The 26,150-nt window shown below is 40.3% G+C and overlaps 1 protein-coding gene across 4 annotated transcripts in view; it reads right to left on the bottom strand.

Annotated features, from left to right (window-relative positions):
- Nucleotides 1-26,150, bottom strand: part of NUDT3 (nudix hydrolase 3) — a 98,077-nt gene that overhangs the window by 11,497 nt on the left and 60,430 nt on the right. For 2 of the 4 annotated variants that reach the window (XM_060111228.1, XM_060111230.1), the window contains one exon: nt 8,781-8,807. The exons of the other annotated variants lie outside the window; for them this stretch is intronic. In XM_060111228.1, coding sequence (XP_059967211.1) covers nt 8,781-8,807 — 27 coding nt within the window. The remainder of the gene's footprint in view (nt 1-8,780; nt 8,808-26,150) is intronic. 4 annotated transcript variants of the gene reach the window in all.

The raw sequence follows: 26,150 nt of genomic DNA, 5'->3' as shown, positions 1-26,150 counted from the left end.
AAACATATTTATTGGGGTTTCCCAAAACTTTTTATCTTTTTGAGCAAAGAACTGTTCTATGTGCCTTTTACAGTCTTCCAGGGAATTGAAATTTTTTCCATTAAGAGAATTATGTAAAGACCGAAATAAACAGAAACCTGAACGGGCAATGTCTGGTGAATATGGTGGATGAATCAGAACTTCCCAGCCAAGCTGTAACAGTTTTTGCCTGGTCGTCAAAGAAACATGCAGACTTGTGTTATCCTGATGGAAGATTATGCGTTTTCTGTTGACTAATTCCAGATGCTTTTCATCGAGTGCCGCTTTCAGTTGGTCTAACTGGGAGCAGTACTTGTTGGAATTAATTGTTTGGTTTTCCGGAAGGAGCTTATAATAGAGGACTCCCTTCCAATCCCACCATATACACATCACCTTCTTTGGATGAAGACTGGCCTTTGGTGTGGTTGGTGGTGATTCACTTCGCTTGCCCCAAGATCTCTTCCATTCCACATTATTGTACAGTATCCACTTTTCAACGCCCAACACAATTTGTTTTAAAAACGGAATGTTGGGCTTCCCTGGTGGCGCAGTGGTTGAGAGTCTGCCTGCCGATGCAGGGGACACGGGTTCGTGCCCTGGTCTGGGAAGATCCCACATGCCGCGGAGCGGCTGGGCCCGTGAGCCATGGCCGTTGAGCCTGCGCGTCCGGAGCCTGTGCTCCGCAACGGGAGAGGCCACGACAGTGAGAGGCCCACATACCGCAAAAAAAAAAAAAAAAAAAAAAAAAAAACGGAATGTTTTCGTTACATTTAGGTAGAGAATCATGTGGAAATATGGTCAAGAAGGTTTCTTTCGGTTAGCTTACATGGAACCCAAACATCAAAGCAATTAACATAACCAAACGGGTGCAAATGATTTTCAACGCTTGATTTGGACATTTTGAGTATGTCGGCTATCTCCCCTGTGGTATAACGTTGATTGTTCTCAGTTAATGTCTCGATTTGATCGCTACCAACTTCAACTGGTCTACCCAACTGTGGAGCATCGTCCAGCGAGAAATCTCCAGCGTGAAACTTCGCAAACCACTTTTGACACGTTCAATCAGTCACAGCACCTTCTCCATACACTGCACAAATCTTTTTTTGTGTTTCAGTTGTGTTTTTACCCTTCTTGAAATAATAATGCATAATATGCCAGAAATGTTGTTTTCTTCCATCTTCAATATTAAAATGGCTACACAAAATTCACCAATTTTGATAATTTTTTTAAAATGCACGCTGATACGACAGCTATCACAATACAATCTAACAAAATTTTTAAACGATTTATTTATTATTTATTTATTTTTGGCTGTGTTGGGTCTTAGTTGCGGCACATGGAATCTTTGTTGAGGCATGCAGGATCTACATTGTGGTGCGTGGGCTTCTCTCTAGTTGTGGCGTGCGGGTTTTCTCTTCTCTAGTTGTGGCGTACAGGCTCTAGGGCGTGTGGGCTCTGTAGTTGTGGCACACGGGTTCCAGAGCGTGTAGGCTCTGTAGTTTGCAGCACGCAGGCTCTAGTTGAGGCACATGAGCTCAGTAGTTGTGGAACGTGAGCTTAGTTGCCCCGCGACATGTGGGATCTTAATTCCCTGACCAGGGATTGAACCTGCATCCCCTGCATTGCAAGGCAGATTCTTTACCACTGGACCACCAGGGAAGTCCCAACAAAATTGTTTTGAATGAAATTAAAGATAACTAAGCGCAAAAAAAAAAAAAAAAGATAACTAAGTGCTACTACAGCCATCTTACAGAAAAAAACGAACGAACTTTTGGGCCAACACTATATTTATCTGTAAAGGGCTGGACTGACCAGGGACACTCCAGTACCCCCCTCTTTCCCTCTAGCAGTCTCCCGGGGTGTGTAGTTGAAGCCTAGGCAGAGGCACTGATGTGATGGGCCTTTGAACCTGCCCCTAAAATGATCTCCTACCACAAAGATCCCTGACTTTGCTGCTTAGTTTGGATAGGCATAAAGTGGACCATCACCTTCTGAAAGCAATTTTTTCACTCTCAGGTGAATATGGTGGCAGACACAGATGGCTGTCTAGCCCACAAGAATTCTCCCTTCCTCCTTGCTACCAGTAAGACCCAGATTCTGTTCACGTGAGAGCTATGGCACACTTGGAACCGCATAGGGAGTTCTGCTGCCCTCTGCAGTGAAAGGTTTAGGGGTGCTGTGTATGACCCAATTTTGGGTCAGTGGTTCCTGAGAGGATGTTTCTTGGAGGCTTCTAAAAAAGATTTCCCATCATGATAAAAAGAGCTGTACAAAAAGAAACCCTATACCTCCTTGCTTGTCAGCTGGGGACCTGAAACTTGGAACTGCAACAGTCATCTTGTGATCATAAGGGTTAAGGCCTAGAAAATCAATAAGAAGTGAACCAAAGTCCTGACGGCTGAGCTGCTGAAGCAACAGGGTAATGGCCAACCCCTGGACCTCTTATGTGAGAAAAATAATTAGTGATGTTAAAGCCAGTTTTAGTCAGGTATGCTGGCACCTGTATCTGAAAGCTGCCTGCTACTTCCCTTGATTTAAAAGGCAGCTCTCTGAGGAAGACTGCATATCCCAAAAGAAAAATTCTGTACATTTAGGGAGCTGTAGTATAAAATCTTCCTCTATTAAAGCAATAAGCCCAGGCCCAAAAGAAGCTCAGGGGAACAACTCTAGTGCAAGTGTCTATATGAGGAAACCTATGAACAAAAATATATGGTCTTCAATACACATAACTTTCTGGTATCCACCAAACTTGTCAATTATAGAAGGAAAGAATCACAGTGAAGACAGATGGAAGTAGATGAGAAGACAGTTTAAGTCCACTGAAATCCCATCCCAAGGTTTTTTGTTTTGCTTTTTAAATGAAATATTTCAAATGTCAAAAAAGTAAAGATAATAAAATAAATATTCAGGTAGTCAGGTAGTCACTAACCAGCTTTGTTAAATAGTAATGTATCATTTTGTGTCATTTTTTTTCTTAAAAAATAAAACTACTAGTACAACAGAAGCCTCTTGTGTATTCCCCACCTCCTGCCAGAAGTAACTAACTACTACTCACCTAAATTTGGTTTTTATCATTCGATCATATGTTTTTACACTTCTACTACTTAGGTATATATCCACTAGTAATGGTACATAGTATTTCCTGCATGTTTCTCTACTTGAGTAAAAAAAAGAATTATAAAGTCTGCAATGTTTTCCTCTTCAATATCATGTTTCTGACTTTTAGCTATATTGATACATGTGGTTTTAGTTAATTCATTCTAACTCTTGATCAATAATTTAAAGAATTTATCACAATTTATTAATCTGTTCACTTTTTGGTAGACATTTAGTCATGCTATTATAAAAAACATCGCCAGGCTTCCCTGGTGGCGCAGTGGTTGTGGTTGAGAGTCCGCCTGCCGATGCAGGGGACACGGGTTCGTGCCCCGGTCCGGGAAGATCCCACATGCCGCGGAGCGGCTAGGCCTGTGAGCCATGGCCGCTGAGCCTGCGCGTCCGGAGCCTGTGCTCCACAACTGGAGAGGCCACAGCAGTGAAGAGACCCGTGTACCGCGAAAAAAAAAAAAATCGCCAAAAAAAGAACTTCTCTTACAGATATCCTTGTTACTTACCATGTGTGGGAGTTTCTCCAAGATCTATAACTAACTGTTAAATTTCTGAATCACAGGGTAAAAGTACCTCCAATTTTCCCACTTATTATCACGTTGCTCTCTGCAGTAGATCAGCTGCAGAAATGGCTGCAATTCTCTCCCTGTATCCATGTCCTTTTTTTTCCCGGCTGTGCCGCGCAGCTTGTGGGATCTTAGTTTAGTTTCACTGCCCTCAGCAGTGAAAGTGCAGAGTCCTAACCACTGGACCACCAGGGAACTAACTCCTGTACCCATATCCTTTGAAGTGTAATTTTGCAGTTCTTCCTATCAAGAGATAGAATCTATTTACTCACTCCTGGCCTTGTGACTTGCTTTGGCCAACAAAATGCAGAAGGATGGTGTACCAGTTCCAAGCCTTGGCCTCAAGAGGCCTTAGTTTCCACTTTTTCTCTTGGAACTCTGCCACCGCCATGTGAGCTAGTCTCCTAAAGGATGAAAGACCAGTCTCAGCTGAGGATATCACAAAGCAGCCTACAGCCAGCTAACCTCCAAAGTGAGACAGCCTAGCTAAGAGCAGCACAGCTGCCAACTCAACGCAGAGCTGGCTATAGATAACTGAGTAGTCGAGCTGACACGAGAAGCTGACCCATGGGCTTGTGAGCAATAATCAATACTTGCTTTTTAAAAAAAAAAATTTACTTTATTTATTTATTTTTGGCTGCATTGGGTCTTCACTGTGTGCGGGCTTTCTCTAGTTGTGGAGAGTGGGGGCTACTCTTCGTTGCGGTGCATGGGCTTCTCACTGCAGTGGCTTCTCTTGTGGTGGAGCACAGGCTCTAGAGCGCAGGCTCAGCAGTTGTGGCACACGGGCTCAGTAGTTGTGGCTCACAGGCTCTAGAGCACAGTCTCAGTAGTTGTGGCGCATGGGCTTAGTAGCTCTGTGGCATGTGGGATCTTCCCGGACCAGGGCTCGAACCCGTGTCCCCTGCATTGGTAGGTGGATTCTTAACCACTGCGCCACCAGGGAAGCCAATACTTACTTTTTAAGCCAATGAATTTTGGGATAGTTTGTTTTACAGCAACAACTAACTGACATATTCTCCAAGTATAGAGGCAGTATACAAGTTCTTGTACCTTGTACCTCTTGCTTCTTTTTAACGCTGGTGCTTGTTATCAGCTTTTTTAAAACTGTGGGTCAATATAGTGAGTATAAAATTATAATGCATAATTTTAAAATTGAAATCGTGCACTTTTCCTATGTTTAATGAACATTGAGATTTCTTCGTCTGGGAATTTATACTCTTTATCCATTTTTCTTATGTGTTCATTGACCATCTTAGTGATCTTCAGAAATTATTTATATCTTATCCTCTGTGGTAAATATTTTCTCCCAATCTGGCATTTGTCTTTTATCTTTACTTTTGATGTCCTTTGCTAAACATGTTTTTACCAGACATTGCTGATTTTACTTTTTTTCTTTGTGTGTGTGTTTAATGTCTTTTTAAGAAACATGTCCCCATCCCCATGGCATAAAGTTAGTCTCCCGTATGTTTTCTATGATCCAGCAAAATAAATTTGGGAATTTATTCCCAAGTAGCCAGAAGAGTCCCATGGATATTACTTTGTTTTACTAATATAGTTGTTAATTTATGTACTAACATCACATGGTTTTAACTAATATAGCTTTATCTTAATACCTGGAAAGGTAGTCTCTGCCTCTGTTCTTTTTCAAAAACTTCAAAGCCACTTTTGTACCTTTATTCTTCTACACGAATTTCAAAAATCAGTTTTTTAGATCTCTTGAAAAATCCCTCGGGGATGTTTACTTTTATTTTTGAAATTTGGGGTTAATTCGAGAAAAACTCAAATCTTTACAATATTTAGTCTTTTCATTCAAGAATAGACTCTGCATTTATTCAGGTCTTTTTAAATTCCTTTAATGAAGTTTTATTATTTTTATGGTAAAGATCCTGCACTCTGTTAGTCTACAGCAAGGTATTTCAGTTTTAGTATAGTTCTGCTATTGTGAATAATGTATATTTTTTAAAGTTGCATATTTTCTAGTTGATTATCACTTGTTTAAAGAAACATTGCTGGTTTCTGCATACTGATCCTTTTTGTCTTGCAACCGTTTTAAATGCTTTTACTAGTTCTACTAGTTTCTATTGTTTTTTTTTGTTTTTCTTTGGTTTTTTATAATTAATGGTCACACCATCTGCAAATAATGACAATTTGCTTCTTCCTTTTGAATCTTTATTTTTGTCTTACTGCAGTGGCTAGGACCCCAGTTCAATAACAAATGGCAGCATGATAGCAATCATAACTGTCTTATTCCTGTCTGCCATAGGAATGCTTTGAAAATTTCAAAAATATAATGTTTGCTATAGGTTTTTATTATCTATCAAGTTAAGAAATTTCCTTTTATTTTATGTTTGCTAACAGTTTTTAAGATGAAAGGGTACTGAATTTTAATAAATACTTTTTCTTCATTTACTGAGATGATAATTTTATCTGTTTTAAACTCTTACTGAAGTAAATTACATAAACATATTTTCCAAGACTGAACTATCCTTGTACTTTTGGGATAACCCAGCTGTGTGATATTTTGACAAAGCATTAGATTCTATTTGCTGTTATTTTACTTAGGATTTTCATATCCATGTTCATAGGTCAGAATTTACTGTTCTTTCTACTTTTAAGTATCAAGATCAGGGGTCAGCAAACTATGGCCCACAGGCCAAATCTGCCCTGCCATCGGTTTTTGTAAATAAAGTTTTATTGGAACATAGCCATAGTAATTCATTTAAGTATTGTCTATGAGGGTGTTCGCATTACAACAGCAGAGTTGAATATTTGTGACAGAGACCATATGGCTTCTATATCTCAAGTATTTATTATCTGGCCCTTTACAGAAAAAGTATGCTGTTTGCTGAATCAAGATCATACTGGCCTTACAAGAGGTGTGTAGTTATCCTTCTCTGGAATAGTTCTTTAAGGTAGGAATATATATTTTTGGAAATTTTGGTAAAATTCAACTCGTCTGATCTTGGAATCTTTTTGCTGGAGAGAGTGGCGATTACCACTTAATTTCTATAAAGATTAATGATCTACATATAGACTTTCTAATTTTTCTTAAGTAAATTTGGGTAGTTTTTCCTAGAAAATTTTTATCGAAGTTTTCAAATTTTGTTTGCAGCTTTTCATAGCATTCTCTTAATTTAAAAATCTCTATTATATCTGTGGTTATTTCCTTTATGGATTCAGTGAGAGGTTTGTCTATTTTATTAGACAAATAAAAATAACCCACTTTTGGTTTTGTTGATCATTTCTATTTTCCCCCATTAATTCATGCTCTTTTCCTTGTTATTTTCATCCTTTTACTTCCTTTGAGAGTATCCTGTTGTTTTTCTGCTAGTTTCTTGAATTGACTGCTTAGTTTATTTAATGTCTATTTTGCTTTCTAATAAAATCATCTAGGGCTCAAAGTGAACGAGCTGCATCCATAAGTCATGATATGAAGCTTCATGATATGAACTTTCATAATTGTTCAGCTCTATTTGCTTACTAGTTTTTGTGATTTGTGCTTTAACTCAAGGATTATTTAGAACATTTTTTTCTGTTTCCAAGTATGTTTCTCTGTCAAGCTGGCTCTATTACTGATTTCTAATTTTACTGCACTGTATCACAGTATGTATAGTCTATATTATGGATGTTCTGGGATTTTTAATACCTCTTTTTAATACCTCTTTTATAGTCTATATTATGGATGCTCTGGGATTTTTAATACCTCTTTTATGGCTTAACATAGGATTACTTTTTTATAATTCTTTCATGTGTGCTTAAAAATTTACATATTCTTTCTTAGATGCAAGATTATTCCTCAATTTAGCTATTTGATCAATCCTATTAATTGTTATGCAATCCTTTTTTTGCTGCTTTTTCTATCAGTTTCTAAATGAGATGTTTTAGTCTTCAATATGGCTGGAGATTTGTCAGCTTTTCCCCATAACTCTGTCAGTTTTGCTTTATGCCGATGAAGAGCTTGCCAGGTGCACACAAGTTCATGACTGCTATCTTGTCTTGGCAGATTGTTCCTTTTATCAATATTAAATGTTCCTCTTGTCCCTTTAAGGTTTTTCACCCGAACTCTGTTTTGCCTGATATTATAATTACTATCTCAGTTTTCTTATGGTTAGTATTTGCCTGATATATCTTTCTCCAGCCCTTCATTCTTAGTCATTCAGTATTACTGTGTTTGAAAACAACATATGGCAAGTTTTATTTTTTTTTTAAATCTAAGTACGTGTCTATTAATTAGTTAGTGTAACTAAATATAATCAAGTTACATTTATTGTGATTTAACCTGGAAACTTAGCTTTAATACTGAGCCACATGGGGTCCCTTGGAGATAAGTTAGAATCAGAATCCTTAAATTTACTTCCTGTGTAGCAAGCTCTGCACTAGCAGTTTGCATTTGTAAGTTCACTGAATTAAGGGGAAGCTGTTAAGTGGCACTTTAGCCAGATAAGTTAGACCTGTCCAGGTCCAGTGGCTGTTGGTAGTTTAAAGACCGAGGAGTCTCTAGAGGCAAGGATTGCACTTAGTATTTGCTGAAGCCACTGTGAATTGTATTGGAGTCAACAGAATATACTTCCTAATGACTAAAAATCCTTTCCTGGAATGTGGAGCTGGATGGGAAAGCAAATACATCTGTTTTGGAAGAGTCATCTGGAATCAATTCATTTAGCAGAAGGCAACTGGCTCCTATCCCAGTAATTCAGGCTCTACTCAGGTTTCCAATAGAAACCAGCTCAAATACAGTACTATGGTCTCTAACTGGGCAGATTCTAATCTCCACATTAGACCACTGAATTAACTATTCATCAATGTGTAGCATTCAATTATGTGTGATAATGTAGACAGATAAATTGAGTAAAAAGATATCTTTTTTAAATTCCAATATTTAAAAACAACAGCTGAAAGATAATTTAGGAGTAGTTATTTGCAGTAAGAGAGCTAACCTTTAAATTCGGTTCTCCTAATAAGCTTAAAATAAATAATAAATAAAATACCAATTCCTTGATTTAAAAAGTGATTCTTTTAAAAAGCTGCTAGTGTTTAAGATAAATCATAAATAAAAATGATTTAATTTATAAACACATAACCTACCTGCGTTATTTTTGATGGGGGATATATCTATTGAAAGAAAGATACTCCTATTTAGTATCTTAGATGATTAGCTTAAACAAATAAAAATATTTACAGCATTACTTCAGAGTCAAAGGAGAAGAGGAGATATAATTCTAAAAAGAATTTTTTTTTTTTTTTTTTTTTTTGCGGTACGTGGGCCTCTCACTGCCGTGGCCTCTCCCGTTGCGGAGCACAGGCTCTGGATGCACAGGCCCAGCGGCCATGGCTCTCGGGCCCAGCCGCTCTGTGGCATGTGGGATTCTCCCGGACCGGGGCATGAACCCGTGTCCCCTGCATCGGCAGGCGGACTCTCAATCACCGCGCCACCAGGGAAGCCCCCTAAAAATAATTTTAAAATTTGTTAACGTACAGGCACACCTTGTTTTATTGTGCTTTGCAGATGTGCTTTCTTTACAAACTGAAGGTTTGTTGGCAACCCTGTGTCAAGCAAGCCTATCAGTACCATTTTTCCAAGAGCATTTGCTCACTTTGTGTCTCTGTGTCACATTTTGGTAATTCTCAAAATATTACAAACTTTTTCTTTATTATTATATTTGTTATGGTGATCTGTGATCTTTGATGTTATTTCTGCAACTCGCTGAAGGCTCAGATGGTTAGCATCTTTTAGCAATAAAATATTTAAGGCATGTACATTGTTTTTTTAGGCACAATGCCACTGTACACTTAACAGACTACAGTATAATATAAATATAACTTTTACATGCACTGGGAAACCAAAAATTTGTGTGACTCGCTTTATTGTGCTATTTGCTTTACTGCATGGTCCAGAACCAAACCCACAACATCTCCGAGGTGTGCCTGTAGTGGTATACTGACTAAGTATAGTATCTCTTCTTTCTCCTAAAACCTCATTAAAATGGAAGTAGAGGAATACGACTGGAAAGGAGGTACTGGAAGAAAGGAGATTTCAAAAAAAAATTTCAAGAATGTGCAAAGTGATGAATGAGGGTTGAAAGATGAAGAAAAGCAAAAGAAGCCAGCTTAGCTTCCAGACGCTGGAGAGATTCAAGCATAGGATATGGCAGGAACAGAGAGTGAGAAGGGGTCATGAAAGCCAAAGGTCTAAATACCAAACAACTATCCCCATATATGGAGAATGGTCTGGACCCAGGCATCTATCACCCAGACAACTCGGAGGGCTCTAATCGAAGCAGAAAAACTGGAAAGAACGACTGCAGCTTCTATGTCTATACACACCCCCAGAATAATGCCCTCCTATTGTGGCACTTTTAGAAAGGTCCTGGCACAACTGCTCCGCTTCCCTCCAGGCCGCTCTCTATACCCACCCATGTACACGGAGCTCCCACTCAGTGCTGCTGCTGCCTCAACCCTAGCTGTGACGAGACAACCACGGGCCATGAGACATACAAGGAAAGGTGCCAAAAGGAAGATCAAAGTAGGTTAATGGAAATGGGCTCTGGTCGAAAGAAAAATTCAAGAAACAGAAGAAAACTTGGGGAAAACTGGTTATCCTTTAAAGAAAGTAGAGACGCTATGGCATGCTAAACAAGCACAAAAGGTATGTAAAAGCAAACGAGAATAAAAATGGTATCTTAGACCTTAAAAGTATGACTGGTGAAATAAAACACTGATTAGAAGAGTCAGAAGGTAAGTCAATGAAACTTCCCAAAACATGTAAAAGAAAACAAGGAGGTGAAAAATGTGACCAAAAATGAATAAGAGTAAAGGCTCAGTCTAGAGGGTCTAATATTTAATTAACAGAAATTACAGACAAATCAATGAGATACTTCAAAACCTCAGGGGTAAAGAGAGAGAAAAAATAGGTTATCTCCAGAGGAATAAGAACCAAACTGGTGTCAGACTTATATCCATAATATTGATAATAATACTCTTAATTTTAAGCAACAGTGATTTTCAATAAAAAAATTCTACTTAGCAAAACCTACAGTGAGACAGTGAAGGTGTGAGGCAAGAAATAATATATTACCTACTGGGTGTTTTTCCTTAGGGAATTACTTAAGGAATGTTTCTTTTCATTCAAAGTCTTCCAGTCCTATTTTATTTTTGGGCCATGTACCATGAACAAATATTATTTTGATACAATTTTAGAACTCAAGGGGGGAAAATATCTTTTAAGACATTCTATCAAGAGATGGATAGGTGTATTTATTATGCTTGACTCCCTCAGTCTTAATTTCCTTCTGTAATTATCAACACATAAGGAAACACTGAATCTTAGCAAACTACTGGGCAGATAAGAGTGGAGTGAATGGAAAAGCATCAACAAGAAGTGAAACCTGTGAGGAAAGTAAAGGAATCTCTGCCCAGCCCCCCGACACACTCCCTGTAAACGCCCCTGACACACACATACACAGTCCTACTAAACTCTGCATGCTTGAAGCAGAGGTTAAACAGTCAGCAGAACTCTAACCTTGTAGGGTATGGGGAACAGGGGTCCTGTAAGATGAATCAGTTTATAAGGAGCGAGCTTGGCAGGCTGGTGTACTATGGGTCACTGCTGAGGCAGATGAGCGGGAGAAGCTATTGTCATGAAGAAGAGACTGTTTCTAAGGAGAAGATTCATAATCACCAGAAGCATTTATTTCAGTTATTAACTACCAAACAAACTCAGACTACACTCTAAAAATGAGCACTCAGAGAAAAGTGAAACATATGGAAAGATACTAGTTCAAAAAAAGGGAACCAATCTGATGATTTAAGAAACAGGGTTATTCCAAGAAAAAACTAATTCTTATTCAGTAAGATTCAAGATGTTACAATTAGAAGAAAAAAAAAAAAGGCAAGCTGTCACAAATACAGAGCAATGTGAAAACAGAAAACAGTTCTTAAATAACATCACCATTATTATTAACAAACTAATAACCCTAAAAAGGCAATCAATGGTTAACTGGATACAGCAGAAAACTAGAGATATAGAAGGCCAAAATTTGAAGAATTCTCTCAGCACACAGAGTAAAAACGGAGAGATCAAAATTATCACAAAAGATAAGGGGGACTTCCCTGGTGGTGCAGTGGTTAAGAATCCGCCTGCCAGTGCAGGGGAGATGGGCTTGATCCCTAGTCTGGGAAGATCCCACGTGCCACGGAGCAACTAAGCCGTGCGCCACAACTACTGAGCCCACATGCCACAACTACTGAAGCCCACACACCCAGAGGCCATGCTCCACAACAAGAGAAGCCACCGCAATGAGAAGCCTGCACATCGCAAAGAAAAGTAGCCCCCGCTCGCCACGACTAGAGAAAGCTTGCACTCAGCAATGAAGACCCAATGCAGCCAAAAATAAATAAATAAAAATAAAAAATAAATTAAAAAAAAGGGAATACAATGTCATAGGAGTTTCAGCAGAAAAAAATGAAACTGATGAAGATGGGGTAATAATTGAAGAAGAAAAGATATGAATCTCCATACCAAAAGGCTTGCCAAATAGGAGGCATACTCCAGTGACATCTCTGCGCTAAGAATAAGAAGAAAAGTTTTCATGTGTTTACATAGGTGAAAATTTTTTTGATACCAGACTTTTCCTCTATAACACCCAATGCCTGAAGTCAAGAGTCCTAAGGAAAAAGATTATTCAAGGAGTCTAATAATTAGGCAAACCAGTCATGTGTGAAGAAAAAAATTTTTAACAAACATGTAATGACTCTCGTATTTTTCTTATAAATAATTACCAACTGGGGCTTCCCTGGTGGCACAATGGTTGAGAATCCACCTGCTAATGCAGGGGACACAGGTTCGAGCCTTGGTCTGGGAAGATCCCACATGCCATGGAGCAAATAAGCCCATGTGCCACAACTACTGAGCTTATGCTCTAGAGCCTGCGAGCCACAACTATTGAGCCCGCATGCTGCAACTACTGAAGCCTGTGTGCACAGAGCCCCTGCTCTGCAACAAGAGAAGCCACCGCAATGAGAAGCCCGCACACTGCAATGAAGAATGGCCCCCGTTCTCCTCAACTAGAGAAAGCCCGTGAGCAGCAACGAAGACCCAACACAGCCAAAAATAATTAAATAACTTAATTTATTAAAAAAAAGAATTACCAGCTGGTTGACTATAGTCCTCATTATAACTCACCTCCAAAGGTAAACAACTGAACTGAACCACCTGGTCAGTGTTATAGTAACAGATAATACTTCTATTTATTATATTTTAAAATAAATTTATTTATTTATTTTTGGCTGCGCTGGGTCTTCGTTGCTGTGTGCGGGTTTTCTCTGGTTGCGTCGAGCAGGGGCTACTCTTTGTTGTGGTGCTTGGGCTTCTCATTGCGGCGGCTTCTCTTGTTGCAGAGCACTGGCTCAGTAGTTATGGCTCACGGGCTCTAGAGCACAGGCTCAGTTGTTGTGGCACACGAGCTTAGTTGCTCCGTGGCATGTGGGATCTTCCCGTACTGGGGCACGAACCCGTGTCCCCTGCATCGACAGGCAGACTTTCAACCACTGCGCCACCAGGGAAGACCTCATGTGAGCATTTTTTAAAAAGCAACAATAAAAAAATTTAAATAAACCCAATGCCAAAAATATAAATCAATTTTCTTTCCTAAATATATATTTAAAGCAACCTAAAATGCTCATATAGTTCAATAATCTCACTAGCATCCTCCTGATGAGGGTATCGGGAATGGGAGTGGGGGAGATGAGGGCTTTAATATGGTTGGTACGTGTACAGGCTTTGGAATCAAATACACCTGAGTGGTCAAGTCATGCTTTGCTGTGTGATTCAGGTCAAATCATTCATCTTTTCCAGTAATAATAACAACTAGTATTTGAGTTCTTACTAAATGTCTACCTATGAAGCAGGTATTATCATGATTCCTATGTTCCAGAAAAGAAAACCGATGCTTAGAGATGATAAATAATTTGCCAATGCCACGCAATTACGCAGCAGCACCAGGATTTGGATGTAGGGGTCTTTTGATTCCACAGTCCGTGCACCTACCAACCATGCCAATGCCCTCCTCATCTCTGCTGCTGAGAGAATAAATTAGGACACCTTCTGGAGGCCAGGCAAGATTATATAAACGGAATCTTAAATCATTTTTTGAGTTTGCAATAACTGAGGGCGTATTACATAAATCTGCCCTCTAGACTACCTGAGAATCTGAAAAAATAGTATGAGGATCAACTTTAAAAAGGAGGGGCTTAAGAAAAGCTGGTCTAGCAATTTTAAGTGATTCTGGTGTTCTTTACCTGATAGGCCCGTCAATTTTCTTAACAATAATCTAGGTTTTATTTTAAAGGCAGAACTGGCAATTTCAGTTTGAAATGACAAAAAACTTCATGTTGCCAAGTATCACTGTAAAGGTGATCTTGCTATTTCTGAAACATTTAAAACTGCATATATTTAACTCACTCAACAGGGATGAACAGTTTATTTGAAAGCAGCAAGAAACTACAATTGCATTTCTTACTCTCCATCTGCTGTTGAATGGCATGCATTTAAAATTTTTAGCCATTCTAATAGGTGTGTAGTGGTTATTTCATTGCTGGATGGCATTAAAGGTTAACTCATTTAGATAATGTACAAGAGTTAGTATATTTCAGGGCCTCCCTGGTGGCGCAAGTGGTTGAGAGTCCGCCTGCCGATGCAGGGGATACGGGTTCGTGCCCCGGTCTGGGAGGATCCCATATGCCGCGGAGCGGCTGGGCCCGTGAGCCATGGCCGCTGAGCCTGCGCGTCTGGAGCCTGCGCTCCGCAACGGGGGAGGCCACAACAGTGAGAGGCCCGCATACCGCAAAAAAAAAAAAAAGAGTTAGTATATTTCAAACATACATATTCAAAAGAAAAAAATGAAGGCTTGAATGTTAGCTCTGCTTGACCAAAAGTGTAGGTTTAAACCAGATAACCTCTTGATGTCCTTTTCAACAACGTGCTTCTATAACCCTATAAAAATAAATTCCACTTAGCATCATAGTCCTTACATAGACAGGCACACCCGCTGCCCACAGATCTTTTCAGCAAGGTCCTCATTCAGTTTTGCACCCAGAACTTTGCTGGTAATACAGCCATAAATAGTTGATCGTCTTTCTTTCAGCTCTCGTAAATCTCAGTGAAACCATGTCATGGAGGGAGCTCTAGGTTGAAAATGATACTCTTCCCTTGTTTAACTGCCTCACTCTCCATTCTAAAAAGCCACTTCAAAAGCTCAGCCCTTTTTAGTGTTTTTATGACTTACTTTGAAACCAAAACCATATCTGCTCTAGGGCCTGACATGGAGCTCTACCAAATCTCTAAACTGATAAAACCGGCTGTTCAGATGGCATCCTAGACAGTCCATTCATATCCTCAAGTCACTCCTCAACCCCAAAAGGGAGTAAAGAGAAAGAAAAATCAAGCCAAATGAAATGAACAACTGCCACCTCATCTAAAGGACAGGACTCTTTAGTATGGAAGAGCTCTAAATGAGCAAGAATGGCAGGTAGACAGATGGAAAAGGTATTTCATTTGGCACAGATGTAAATGTGTAGACCTGCTGGGTATAGTACAAACACATTATATCTGTTTTTTGAAACTGTTAATTTCCCATCTTCAGTACTATGGTATCTCTTCACGAATAAAAGGCAATTACTATATAAACCATTTCGAAAAACCAGCAGGATGGAGGCTCTCTACTCCAGATTCAATGTCTAAGACTGTATATACCATGGTGATTACAGACAGAAGGAACAGCAAGTCTGTCGCTGGAGGAGCAGCAAGGGTGCTACCATGATGGGTGAAGCACGGTGATCAAGAGAGAGGAGTGAGGGCTTCCCTGGTGGCGCAGTGGTTGAGAATCCGCCTGTCGATGCAGGGGACACGGCTTCGTGCCCCGGTCCGGGAAGATCCCACATGCCGTGGAGCAGCTGGGCCCGTGAGCCATGGCCGCTGAGCCTGCGCGTCCGGAGCCTGTGCTCCGCAACGGTAGAGGCCACAACAGTGAGAGGCCCAAGTACCGCAAAAAAAAAAAAAAAAAAAAAAAAAAAGAGAGAGGAGTGAAAGATGAGGTGCCAGAGGAAGCGAGATCACAGGCCACTCTAAGGCTTAGAAGGCCTTCGAGTAACATCATCTGACCAGGTTTTTGTTTGTTTGTTTTTTGGGTTTTTTTTTTTTTTTTGCGGTACGCGGGCCTCTCACTGTTGTGGCCTCTCCCGTTGCGGAGCACAGGCTCTGGACGCGCAGGCTCAGAGGCCATGGCTCACGGACCCAGCCGCTCTGCGGCATGTGGGATCTTCCTGGACCGGGGCATGAACCCGTGTCCCCTGCATCAGCAGGAGGACTCTCAACCACTGCGCCACCAGGGAAGCCTTGACCAGGTTTTTAAAACAGGATCATTCTGCCTGCTGTGCTGAAAATAAACTTAAAGGGGTAAGAGTACAGGGGGGACCAGAGGAATTGAGGTGAAAGGTGACGGTGGCTTGGACCAAGGTGGTAAAGACAGAGATAGTGAGAAGTGGTTAGATTCTGCATATATGTATTTTGAAGGTAGACCCAACAGAATTGGCTGATGAACTAAATACTGGGTGTGAGAAAAGAAAGAAATCAAGGATGACTCTTAGTTTTTTGAGTTCAGCAACTGGAAGGATGGAGGTGACATTTACTGAGATGGAGAAGACTGCTGTCAGCAGTCTTGAGAGAAGATAATGGGATCACAAGTTTAGTTTTATACATCGTCAGTTTCAGACGCCTACTGGACATCCCAATGGAAATACCAAATAGGCAGGTTAAGGAGAGCTGTGGTTGGGGATGGATGGGTCATCCATCCACCCATCCACCAACCTACCTACCCACTAACCCAACCACCCACCTACTGTATTTAAATCCTTGAGATTGGATGAGACCACCAAGGAGTAGATGAGAGATAAGGAAAGAAAAGATAAAGAACTGAACTTCAGGACGTTCAGCCTTCAGGGAGGAATCAGCAGACAACTCAGATGGAGGAGAAAAATCAGAAAAGTGTTGAGTCCTGGAAGCCTAGTAGAAAAAGTTATTCAAGCTTTTTTCTCAACAGTATTCTGTTCCCAGTCTTTGATTCTTCCCACTGAGGCACCAGACACCATGGACAAGCCATCCCTGCTGCATGCTGTCTGAATTCATGTCTCACAGAAACTATGAGATAACATGATTATTCTTGTTTTAGGTTTTGTGAGGCAGCAATAAGTAACTAACAGTTTCTAAATACACAACTGTGTCAGCATCACCAATAAAAGAGTCCACATAAATGTATCCAACTGCAATACTCTTTAGTTCTCAGGGAGATTAGCACATTTGATGATTCTTCATGGATTACTTCTATTCATACTCCTTTAAGGATTAATCTAGTTATCTGGAAACAGTAAACTGTCTTGATGATCTCCATGTGAACCATCCCTTGCCCCAATAACATTATCTTCATCAATCATTCTAACTTATATTAAAAAAAAATTCTTCGAAGAGCAAGATCAAGTCTCAAGGCTAAAAAAAAGCAAAAATAAAAACAAAAAATGTAACTGAAGCTTTGTCATCTGCCCCCAGAGATGGCTTTGCTTTCATTTCCTTGCACCCAAGAAGACAATACAGAACAAAATTTCAGCAATGCTAATTTTAATCTTTCTGAACCCAAATATATCCCCTTAGAATTCCTTGGGGGATTATGGCTATGCCATTAAGCACTTTAAATACTGACTTTTTCAACTACCTGATCTCTTCACGTTTCTGCCCAGACTCTGGGGTTGTAAAAAACTAAAAAAATTTAGATAAAACAAAATTTCCCAGGGGCTTCCTTCCAGTCCAACTTCGTCCCCCCGAGGCTATTTATTTACTTATATGATCATTCTCTCTCCAGTGACTTTCTTTCTTTCTTTATTTTTGGCCATGCCACACAGCACATGGGATTTCAGTTCCCCGACCGGGACTGAACGCGTGTCCCTGCAGTGGAAGTGTGGAGTCCTAAACAACTAATCCATTACTCCAGTGGGGTTATTTAAAATAAGGAAAAAGGTGGGTGGGGAGGGAGGAGAAAGAAAGCTTTCCTTTAAAGAAGAATTTCAGCTTAAAAAAAAAAAGAATTAGAAAATCACTGTTCTTCGGTCTCTGCTCTTTTTATCTGATTTGGTAAAAGGTTCAGCAGTAGATGCTAAAACTGTTAGTTGAAAGACTGCTGGGGACTTCCCTGGTGGCACAGTGGTTAAGAATCCGCCTGCCAATGCAGGGGACACGGGTTCAAGCTCTGGTCCAGGAAGATCCCACATGCCGCAGAGCAACTAAGCCTGTGTGCCACAGCTACTGAGCCTGTGTGTCACAATTACTGAAGCCCGCGTGCCTAGAGCCCGTGCTCCGCAACAAGAGAAGCCTCTGTGATGAGAAGCCAGTGCACCACCATGAAGAGTAGCCCCTGCTCTCTGCAACTAGAGAGAGCCTGCGTGTGTAGCAACAAAGACTCAACGCAGCCAAAAATAAATAAACTAAAAAAAAAATGTTGGGTTGTTGGGAGACAAGAGATTCATATAGCCTGGAAGAACTGTTCAACAGATTACTTACCAATTTTGCTACATAAGGAGAAATATAGTTCTACAATGGAGAGACTGTCAGTTATTACCTGACCAAATGTTTTATCACGAATGGCAAGGCAACCTGACATTATGTGCCTCATGACATTAAGTATTAGGAAGTACATGACATCACCTATGCAGCAACTTGTCAAAAATGCTTACCCTAAATCAAATCAAGCCTCTAGACGTGTGCTATTCAATATGGTAGCCACCATCCACATGTAGCTACTGAACTTAAAATATGCTTAGTATGACTAAGGAACTGAATTTTAAATTTTATTTAATTTTCATTCATTTAAATAGGCATATATGGCTAGTGGCTACCACACTCAACACCGCAGATATAGAACACTTCCATCATTTCAGAATATTCCACTGGACAACACTGCTCTAGACTAAGTTGCTGGAAATACAGAGGATAAGGAAATAAGTTAAAAGACACCTGGAAGAAACAATCAAACAAAACCATAATATGAGACATTCTATCAGACAATGATCCTGGACTCTTTTAAAAAGTCAGCATCATGGTGAGCAGGGTGTGAAAAGGCTGAGATTATGGTTCTATTTATTGTATAAATATATCTATATCATATAGCCTGAAAAGACATACCTCCAACTGTAATGTGTGAGGAAACAAACAGATATAATAGACATTTCATGACAGTTGGGGACATTTGAATATGGAGTAAATATTAGACGATGTTATGGAATTATTATGAATTTTCTTAGGTGCGACAATGGTATATAGTTATGTAGGGGACTGGCCTTATTCTAAAGAGATGCATGCTAAATAAAGAACAGAACTTAGAGGTAATGTGCCATGATAGCTACAACTTATTTTCAAACGGAATGGCCAAAAAAGGGGTATGGATATAAACACAGAGAGATAAAGCAAATATGCAACAAGTCAACAGATATTATACCTAGAAGAAGGTATGCAGTGTTTGTTTCACTCTTTTAAAATATTACTTACATGTTTGTAAAATTTCTTAATTAAATAGTTGGAGAAAAAATAATCAGCCAAGGAACTATGGTAACACATCCTCATCTTTGTACTGTCTGGCTTTTCATTCTGCTAGGAGCATGTATTACTTTTATAACCAGAAAAATAGTGAGCTGAAGTAGTCACCAGCTTAATTACTTAAGTAATCAAACTGGCTACACTAATAGCATCACTAAATGCTAGAGTGAGCACTTAAAAGCCCTCAGAATAAGAGTCCTGTTCAGATTATATTGTTTCTATTCTTAATATTAAAATTTTTACAAATAGCTCTAATGGAAATTCCTAGTCAAAAACACCTGTGTAGGACTTCCCTGGTGGTGCAGTGCCACCTGCCAATGCAGGGGAAACAGGTTCAATCCCTGGTTCAGGAAGATCCCACGTGCTGTGGAGCAATTAAGCCCATGCACCACAACTACTGAGCCTGCGTGCCACAACTACTGAAGCCCACGCACCTAGAGCCTGTGCTCCGCAACAAGAGAAGCCACTGCAATGAGAAGCCCACGCACTGCAATGAAGAGTAGCCCCCACTCGCCGCAACTAAAGAAACCCCGTGCGCAGCAACGAAGACCCAACACAGCCAAAACTAAAATAAATAAATAATAAACTTTAAAAAAAAGCACCTGTGTATTTAAACAAGGTCAATAACATAAATATGTAATAACACTTTCCATAAAGCCAAGAATATCCATTAAGTATTTTCACAAAAGCTAAAATGACAGTCACTAAAAATTCTCAATCATTTTAAGGTTGACTCCAGAAGTCATCGTGGAAGAAACCTAGGAGTAGCCATTTACCATTTTGAGGCAGCCTAGGCGCAGAGAGGAGTCCTCCTCTGAAAGGAGAAAGAGGCCTCCCTTGCTCTGGGGCCAGAGTTGAATTACATTCTCGGTCATGTGAGCACAGAGCAAAAACTGAGCACAGGGATTATCACAGCTGCCTCAGCCAAGCCCTTCACTGGAGGCAGTGTCTATGCCAAGGTCTCCTTTCATCCCTGAACTGTAACTGAGAGGAAAGGCCCTTTCTAAGTTCTCAGCTGCCAGAAACAGGAGATTCAATACGGATTTACTTAAGGGCCTTTGCCAGAGATCCACGGGATTCAATCTGTACTCTAACATAAAACGGCCTCACACCAACGGTCTTCCATCTAAGACATGGTATGTTTTCTCTGATCATTTTATATATTCAAAATGACTTTTTCTAAGGAAAAGCTCTTAACTTCTTTTGCTATATTTTTGTGTATATGCTTTTCTAGGACCACAGAATAAACATGTTGCCACACACAAACATGTAACCCCATGTTAGGTGAACAAAGGCTTTCCTGAAATGTTTTACCACTGAGCCACATTTCCCATTAAATTCTTAAAAAAGAATAAATTACCAGAATAAGATGATTAAATATAATTCATTAAGAGACATGACTCTTACATTTTATAATGCTTTGACCAAAGAAGCTAAAAATATCTATCTTTTTACCAAGTAAAAATAAAGACATGGTAGTACTTATAAAAACACAATTTTTCTTGGGCAAAGTGGCATCCATCATTGTACTTCGTGGTTTCCGCCTGAAGACTTTGAGTGTAGGTGGCAAATGGTAAGTGTTTAAGCTTATTTTCTTCCGAACTTTTTATTTTGAAAAATTTCAACCATAGAAAAATGCTTTGCCTATTTTTGAAGAAATTTTAAAAAATTTATTATTATTATTAATTTTTTGGCACGTGGCTTGTGGGATCCTAGTTCCCTGGCTGGTATCGAACCTGGGCCCCCTGCAGTGGAAGCACAGAATTCAAATCACTGGACCACCAGGGAATTCCCTTAAATCAATTTAAAAGATAAATCTATAGGTGCATATAACATACATGTACATTATTATTAATAATTCATATTCATGTGGTTTTTAAATTCCTTAAAAATTAAATAATAGAAATTCAGAAAATGCTACCTAAATAAAGCCTGCTTTTCAACAAACAAATGGGGTTGGTTTGTGATCTCTCTTGATTTACAGTAATTTACATCTGGATATATTTTCTCATATTAACATTTCTATTAAACAATGCAATATTCCCAAGGTTAAAAACCTTTATTTGCCTTCATTTATCATATAGGAGACTAAAAAATAAAACTATCTTCTTCCAAGAGCTTGGAGCTTCTCAGTTTACAGTTCAAAATAAAGTAAAAATCTGCAAAACAGATCATCCACCTAATTAAGAACACATCTTTTGGCTGTTCTCCATATGAGCCTTTTAGTACCACTACTGCTGTTGTTTTAATCTACTATGCATATATTATTTGATTGACATTTTAAAAACGAATTTTAAAAATTAGTTGCTTAGGGCTTCCCTGGTGGCGCAGTGGTTGAGAATCCGCCTGCCGATGCAGGGGACATGGGTTCGTGCCCCGGTCTGGGAAGATCCCACATGCCGCGGAGCAGCTGGGCCCGTGAGCCATGGCTGCTGAGCCTGCGTGTCCGGAGCCTGTGCTCCGCAATGGGAGAGGCCACAACAGTGAGAGGCCCGCGTACCCCAAAAAAAAAAAAAAAAAAAAAAAAAAAAAAATTAGTTGCTTATGTTGAAAGATCAGGAGATCTCACATAAGAATCCAGCTTTCAGGGCTTCCCTGGTGGCACAGTGGTTAAGAATCCCCCTGCCAATGCAGGGGACATGGGTTCGAGCCCTGGTCCGGGAAGATCCCACATGCCGCGGAGCAACTAAGCCTGTGCACCACAACTACTGAGCCTGCGCTCTAGAGCCCGCGAGCCACAGCTACTGAAGCCCGCGGGCCTAGACCCCGTGCTCCGCAACAAGAGAAGCCACTGCAGTGAGAAGCCCGCTCACTGCAACAAAGAGTGGCCCCCGTTCGCTGCAACTAGAGAAAGCCCGCACGTAGCAACGAAGATCCAATGCAGCCAAAAATAAAATAAATTTATAAAAAAAATATATATATTTTAAAAAAAGCCAGCTTTCATGCTTCTCTTAAAACATCAGAGCCACACTGCGTCTTAATTGCCACATGAAAACTACCGGCTGGGCCTGAAGAGGACTGTCTCTGGTCTAGGGTAGGCTCTCCCCACTTTACCAGCGCTACACCCACCATCAACTGCCTGACTGCTTCCCTACAAGCTTATGAGCTGGAGACCCCTGGTCTACATTACTTCCCCCTGTTTTATTTATCATGTTGAAATGACTGAAATTATTCTTAATATATTATGATATATATTTTGTGGTTAAAGTTCTAAATAAAAAAAAATTAACGTATTTCCCTAATAAATTCTGTGATACACTATCCCCACCTTCCATGCGTAACTGTTTAGGCTGGGCCAAAAAGTAAAGATGAAAATACAACAGTCACACAGAGCCTTCACTTTTTTCTCTACTCCAAACAGAGTCTAACACTATGAGCTAAGAAAAAGGCTGACAAAACTGTATTTCAAATTATTCCCAAGTAGTCACAGGCTTTTCAAATGTTCTACTTGCATATAACAAGAGACATGAAACACTGTTTCCCTGTCAGAGACAGTTCTGAGATACCAACGGGAGCCTTCTGGTTGCTATGTTACATAAAAAGAGAGTACAACCTTTTTTTTTTTTTTGCAGGGACAGGGAACACATAGTACAGGAATTGGGATAAGAAGATATAGATTTTAAAAATAAAGTTCACTATGGCATTTTCCCTGGTCTTATCTGAGAATACAAATGAGATCAAGAAGGGTTACAATAAATTCTTGATAGGCTGACATAAATAAGATTAGTAAGGCTAGAGATAATCAGGAAGCAGCTCTGGGCTCAAGGCAACCATGATCCTTGATACTATATTAAAGCATCTAGATGTTCAAAAAACTATCTTAAATGAAGGTGAATTCAGTCAAACATGCTGTGAAATGTTTACATAAGACAGTGTATCAAAAACTTGACGGAATTCCCCCGTGGCGGTCCAATGGTTAAGACACCATGCTTCCACTGCAGGCAGTGCAGGTTCGATCCCTGGTTGGGGAAATATAAGAAGCCATGAGCTGCGTGGTGAGGCCAAAACAAAACAAAAAACCCCCAAAACTTGAGGGAGGGCAGCAAGGTACAGGGAAGTTTAAAGCAACATCACTGACTTGAAAAAAACTTCCATGATGGTGAATTTATGTGGCAAAGCAACAGGTGGTAAGAGACAAAGGAGCAGCAGAGAAGTGTGATATTAGGACACAAGTGAGGAAGTCAGGGAACAAGTTCTTTTTTTTCAATTTTTAAAATTTTATTTATTATTATTATTACTATTTTTTGCGGTATGAGGGCCTCTCACTGCTGTGGCCTCCCTGTGGAGCACAGGCTCTGGACGCGCAGGCTCAGCGGCCATGGCTCACGGGCCTGGCCGCTCCGTGGCATGTGGGATCCTCCCGGACCGGGGCACGAACCCGTGTCCCCTGCACTGGCAGGCGGACTCTCAACCACTGTGCCACCAGGGAAGCCCCCCCCCCCTTTTTTAAAGCTAGGCCTATGTCACAGGTTAATTATCAGGCTGCTTACAAAAACTTCATCATTTATATGCTAGAAATGGATATGGATATGGACCTTGTCCAGACATGAGGCAGCAGATAAAAGGAACTGGCACTTGGCCACACTCTCAGTTATCACTGGCTACATTTCTCTAAAGGCAGAAGGTACCCATCTTTGTCACCCTTGAAGAGAATGCAGTTGAAGTTTGCACATAATTTTTTCCTGTTTCTGTCTTCAGATGTACTGTATCTTTGTGATAACATTCTTGGTTTGGCTGAGGTGAGAATGGATGAAAGAAATGGAAACATAACAGCTGAACAGAAGACAGAACAGTTTCAGATCCAGCTTCTCTTTCTTCCCTGTCAGCCAGCAGTTTTACCTTTCCCATTGAATTAGCAAGAAAGAATAGCTCTGAAAACCACACAAAGAAGTGCTTTTCTTTTTTAATACAGAGGGAGCATCACATGGCTGGCTCAAACTAGGCTTTGCTAGAGATGTACTGTTACCAAGGCCCATGGCCAGTCCTGGGAGAAAGCCTCATCCCTTTGAGGGGTCACTTCAATAGGACTTTAACTAGAAGCAGCTAAAAAATGGAAGCTAGTTTCCAAAAGGGAATATTTCAGCCTTTTAAAGATTTTGGGTTTTTTTTTTTTGATGTGGACCATTTTTAAAGTCTTTACTGAATTTGTTACAATATTGTTTCTGTTTTATGTTTTGGTTTTTTGGCCGAGAGGCATGTGGGATCTTAGCTCCCTGACTAGGGAAGAACCGCACCCCCTGCACTGGAAGGTGAAGTCTTAACCACTGGACTGCCACGGAAGTTCAGCCCTTTAAATGTGACTGGTAATGTTTCAAGTGCTACAGATTTACCTGTTTCTGAGATTCAGCCAATATGCTAAAAGTTTTAAGCTGGGTTGAACAAAGCTTCAGAACAGGTTGAGTTTTATGGTATCTAGGACTGACAATGCCATGATAAACTACTTAATAACCTCATTCCATTCACGTTTATACAGAAAATTTTTCTAGTAACAAATATATATTCAATGTAGAAAACTTGATAATCTAAGAGCTAACCCAAATATAACCACTGTGAACATCTGATGGGCATTCTTTCAAGGCATTAGGAGCATGGATGCTAAGATTAGATGTTCTGGATTCAAATCTTACCTTGAGCACTTGAGCACATTTAGCTGGGCACAATTTGCCCTGGTGTGCCAGGACAAATTACTTGATCTCATTGAATCTCAACCTGTAAAATGTAGACAATAACAGTTCCTACCTCATTGGATCTGGTGAGGAAATGAGGCGACATATGCAAAACCCTTAAACACAGCTTGGCACATAATAAGTGTACAAGTAGTGTTATCTGTTCTTTCTGTACAAATAGACACACATATTTCTTCCCCACTAAATGGTTTTCTATCATAAATACTGTTTCATAACCTGCTTTGATCACTTAGGAATGTGCTGCAAATATTTTCCTGTGTTATTAAATATCTTTTTACTACATATCATTGGTACAGCTGCTGCAGGCAGTACTTAAGCAGAGGCTGTCATGTTTTATAGCACATGACCTTGCCACTCTGAGCTCAGTTAGAGGAATAAGAGATCAGCAACTGATGCAAAGGTAAAGCAGACATCTTCAAAATGGCTAGAAACTGATGTGGCCTGGCAGTTCTGAAGGTTGTAAGTAGGCAAAACCGATCAAGTCCTCTCTCAGGAAGCCTGAATGTGAGATACACAGACAGAGTGAGTCGACAGACAGGTTAGTGACGCACAAGGGAGGAAAAACACCAAACAAAAAGTGGTAAGCTGGGACTTCCCTGGTGGCGCAGTGGTTGAGAATCCACCTGCCAATGCAGGGGACACGGGTTTGAGCCCTGGTCCGGGAAGATCTCACATGCCATGGAGCAATTAAGCCCGTGCGCCACAACTACTGAGCCTGCGCTCTAGAGACTGCGAGCCACAACTACTGAGCCTATGCTCTAGAGCTCACGTGCTACAACTACTGAGCCCTCGCACCTAGAGCCTGTGCTCTGCAATAAGAGAAGCCACCGCAATGAGAAGCCTGCGCACTGCAACGAAGAGTAGCCCCCACTCGCTGCAACTAGAGAAAGCCCGTGTGCAGCAATGAAGACCTAACGCAGCCAAAAATAAATGAAAAAAAAAAAAAGTGGTAAGCAGAAGCCGGGAGACTAAGAAGACATTAGAAAGGCAGCGCTCCACAGTGGAAGAGAGGGGCTGGGCCTCTGGTATGGTGACCAGGCTCTTGAGCTACAGTGCGTCCCCACCATCCAACCACCCACTGCGAGCAAGGCCTGCCTGTGCTCTGTGACCTAAGTTTCCAGTTCTGCACAGCCT

Source organism: Mesoplodon densirostris, chromosome 10, assembly GCF_025265405.1.
Source record: "Mesoplodon densirostris isolate mMesDen1 chromosome 10, mMesDen1 primary haplotype, whole genome shotgun sequence".
NCBI lineage: Eukaryota > Metazoa > Chordata > Mammalia > Artiodactyla > Ziphiidae > Mesoplodon > Mesoplodon densirostris.
This window is presented reverse-complemented; position numbering and strand designations above follow the sequence as displayed.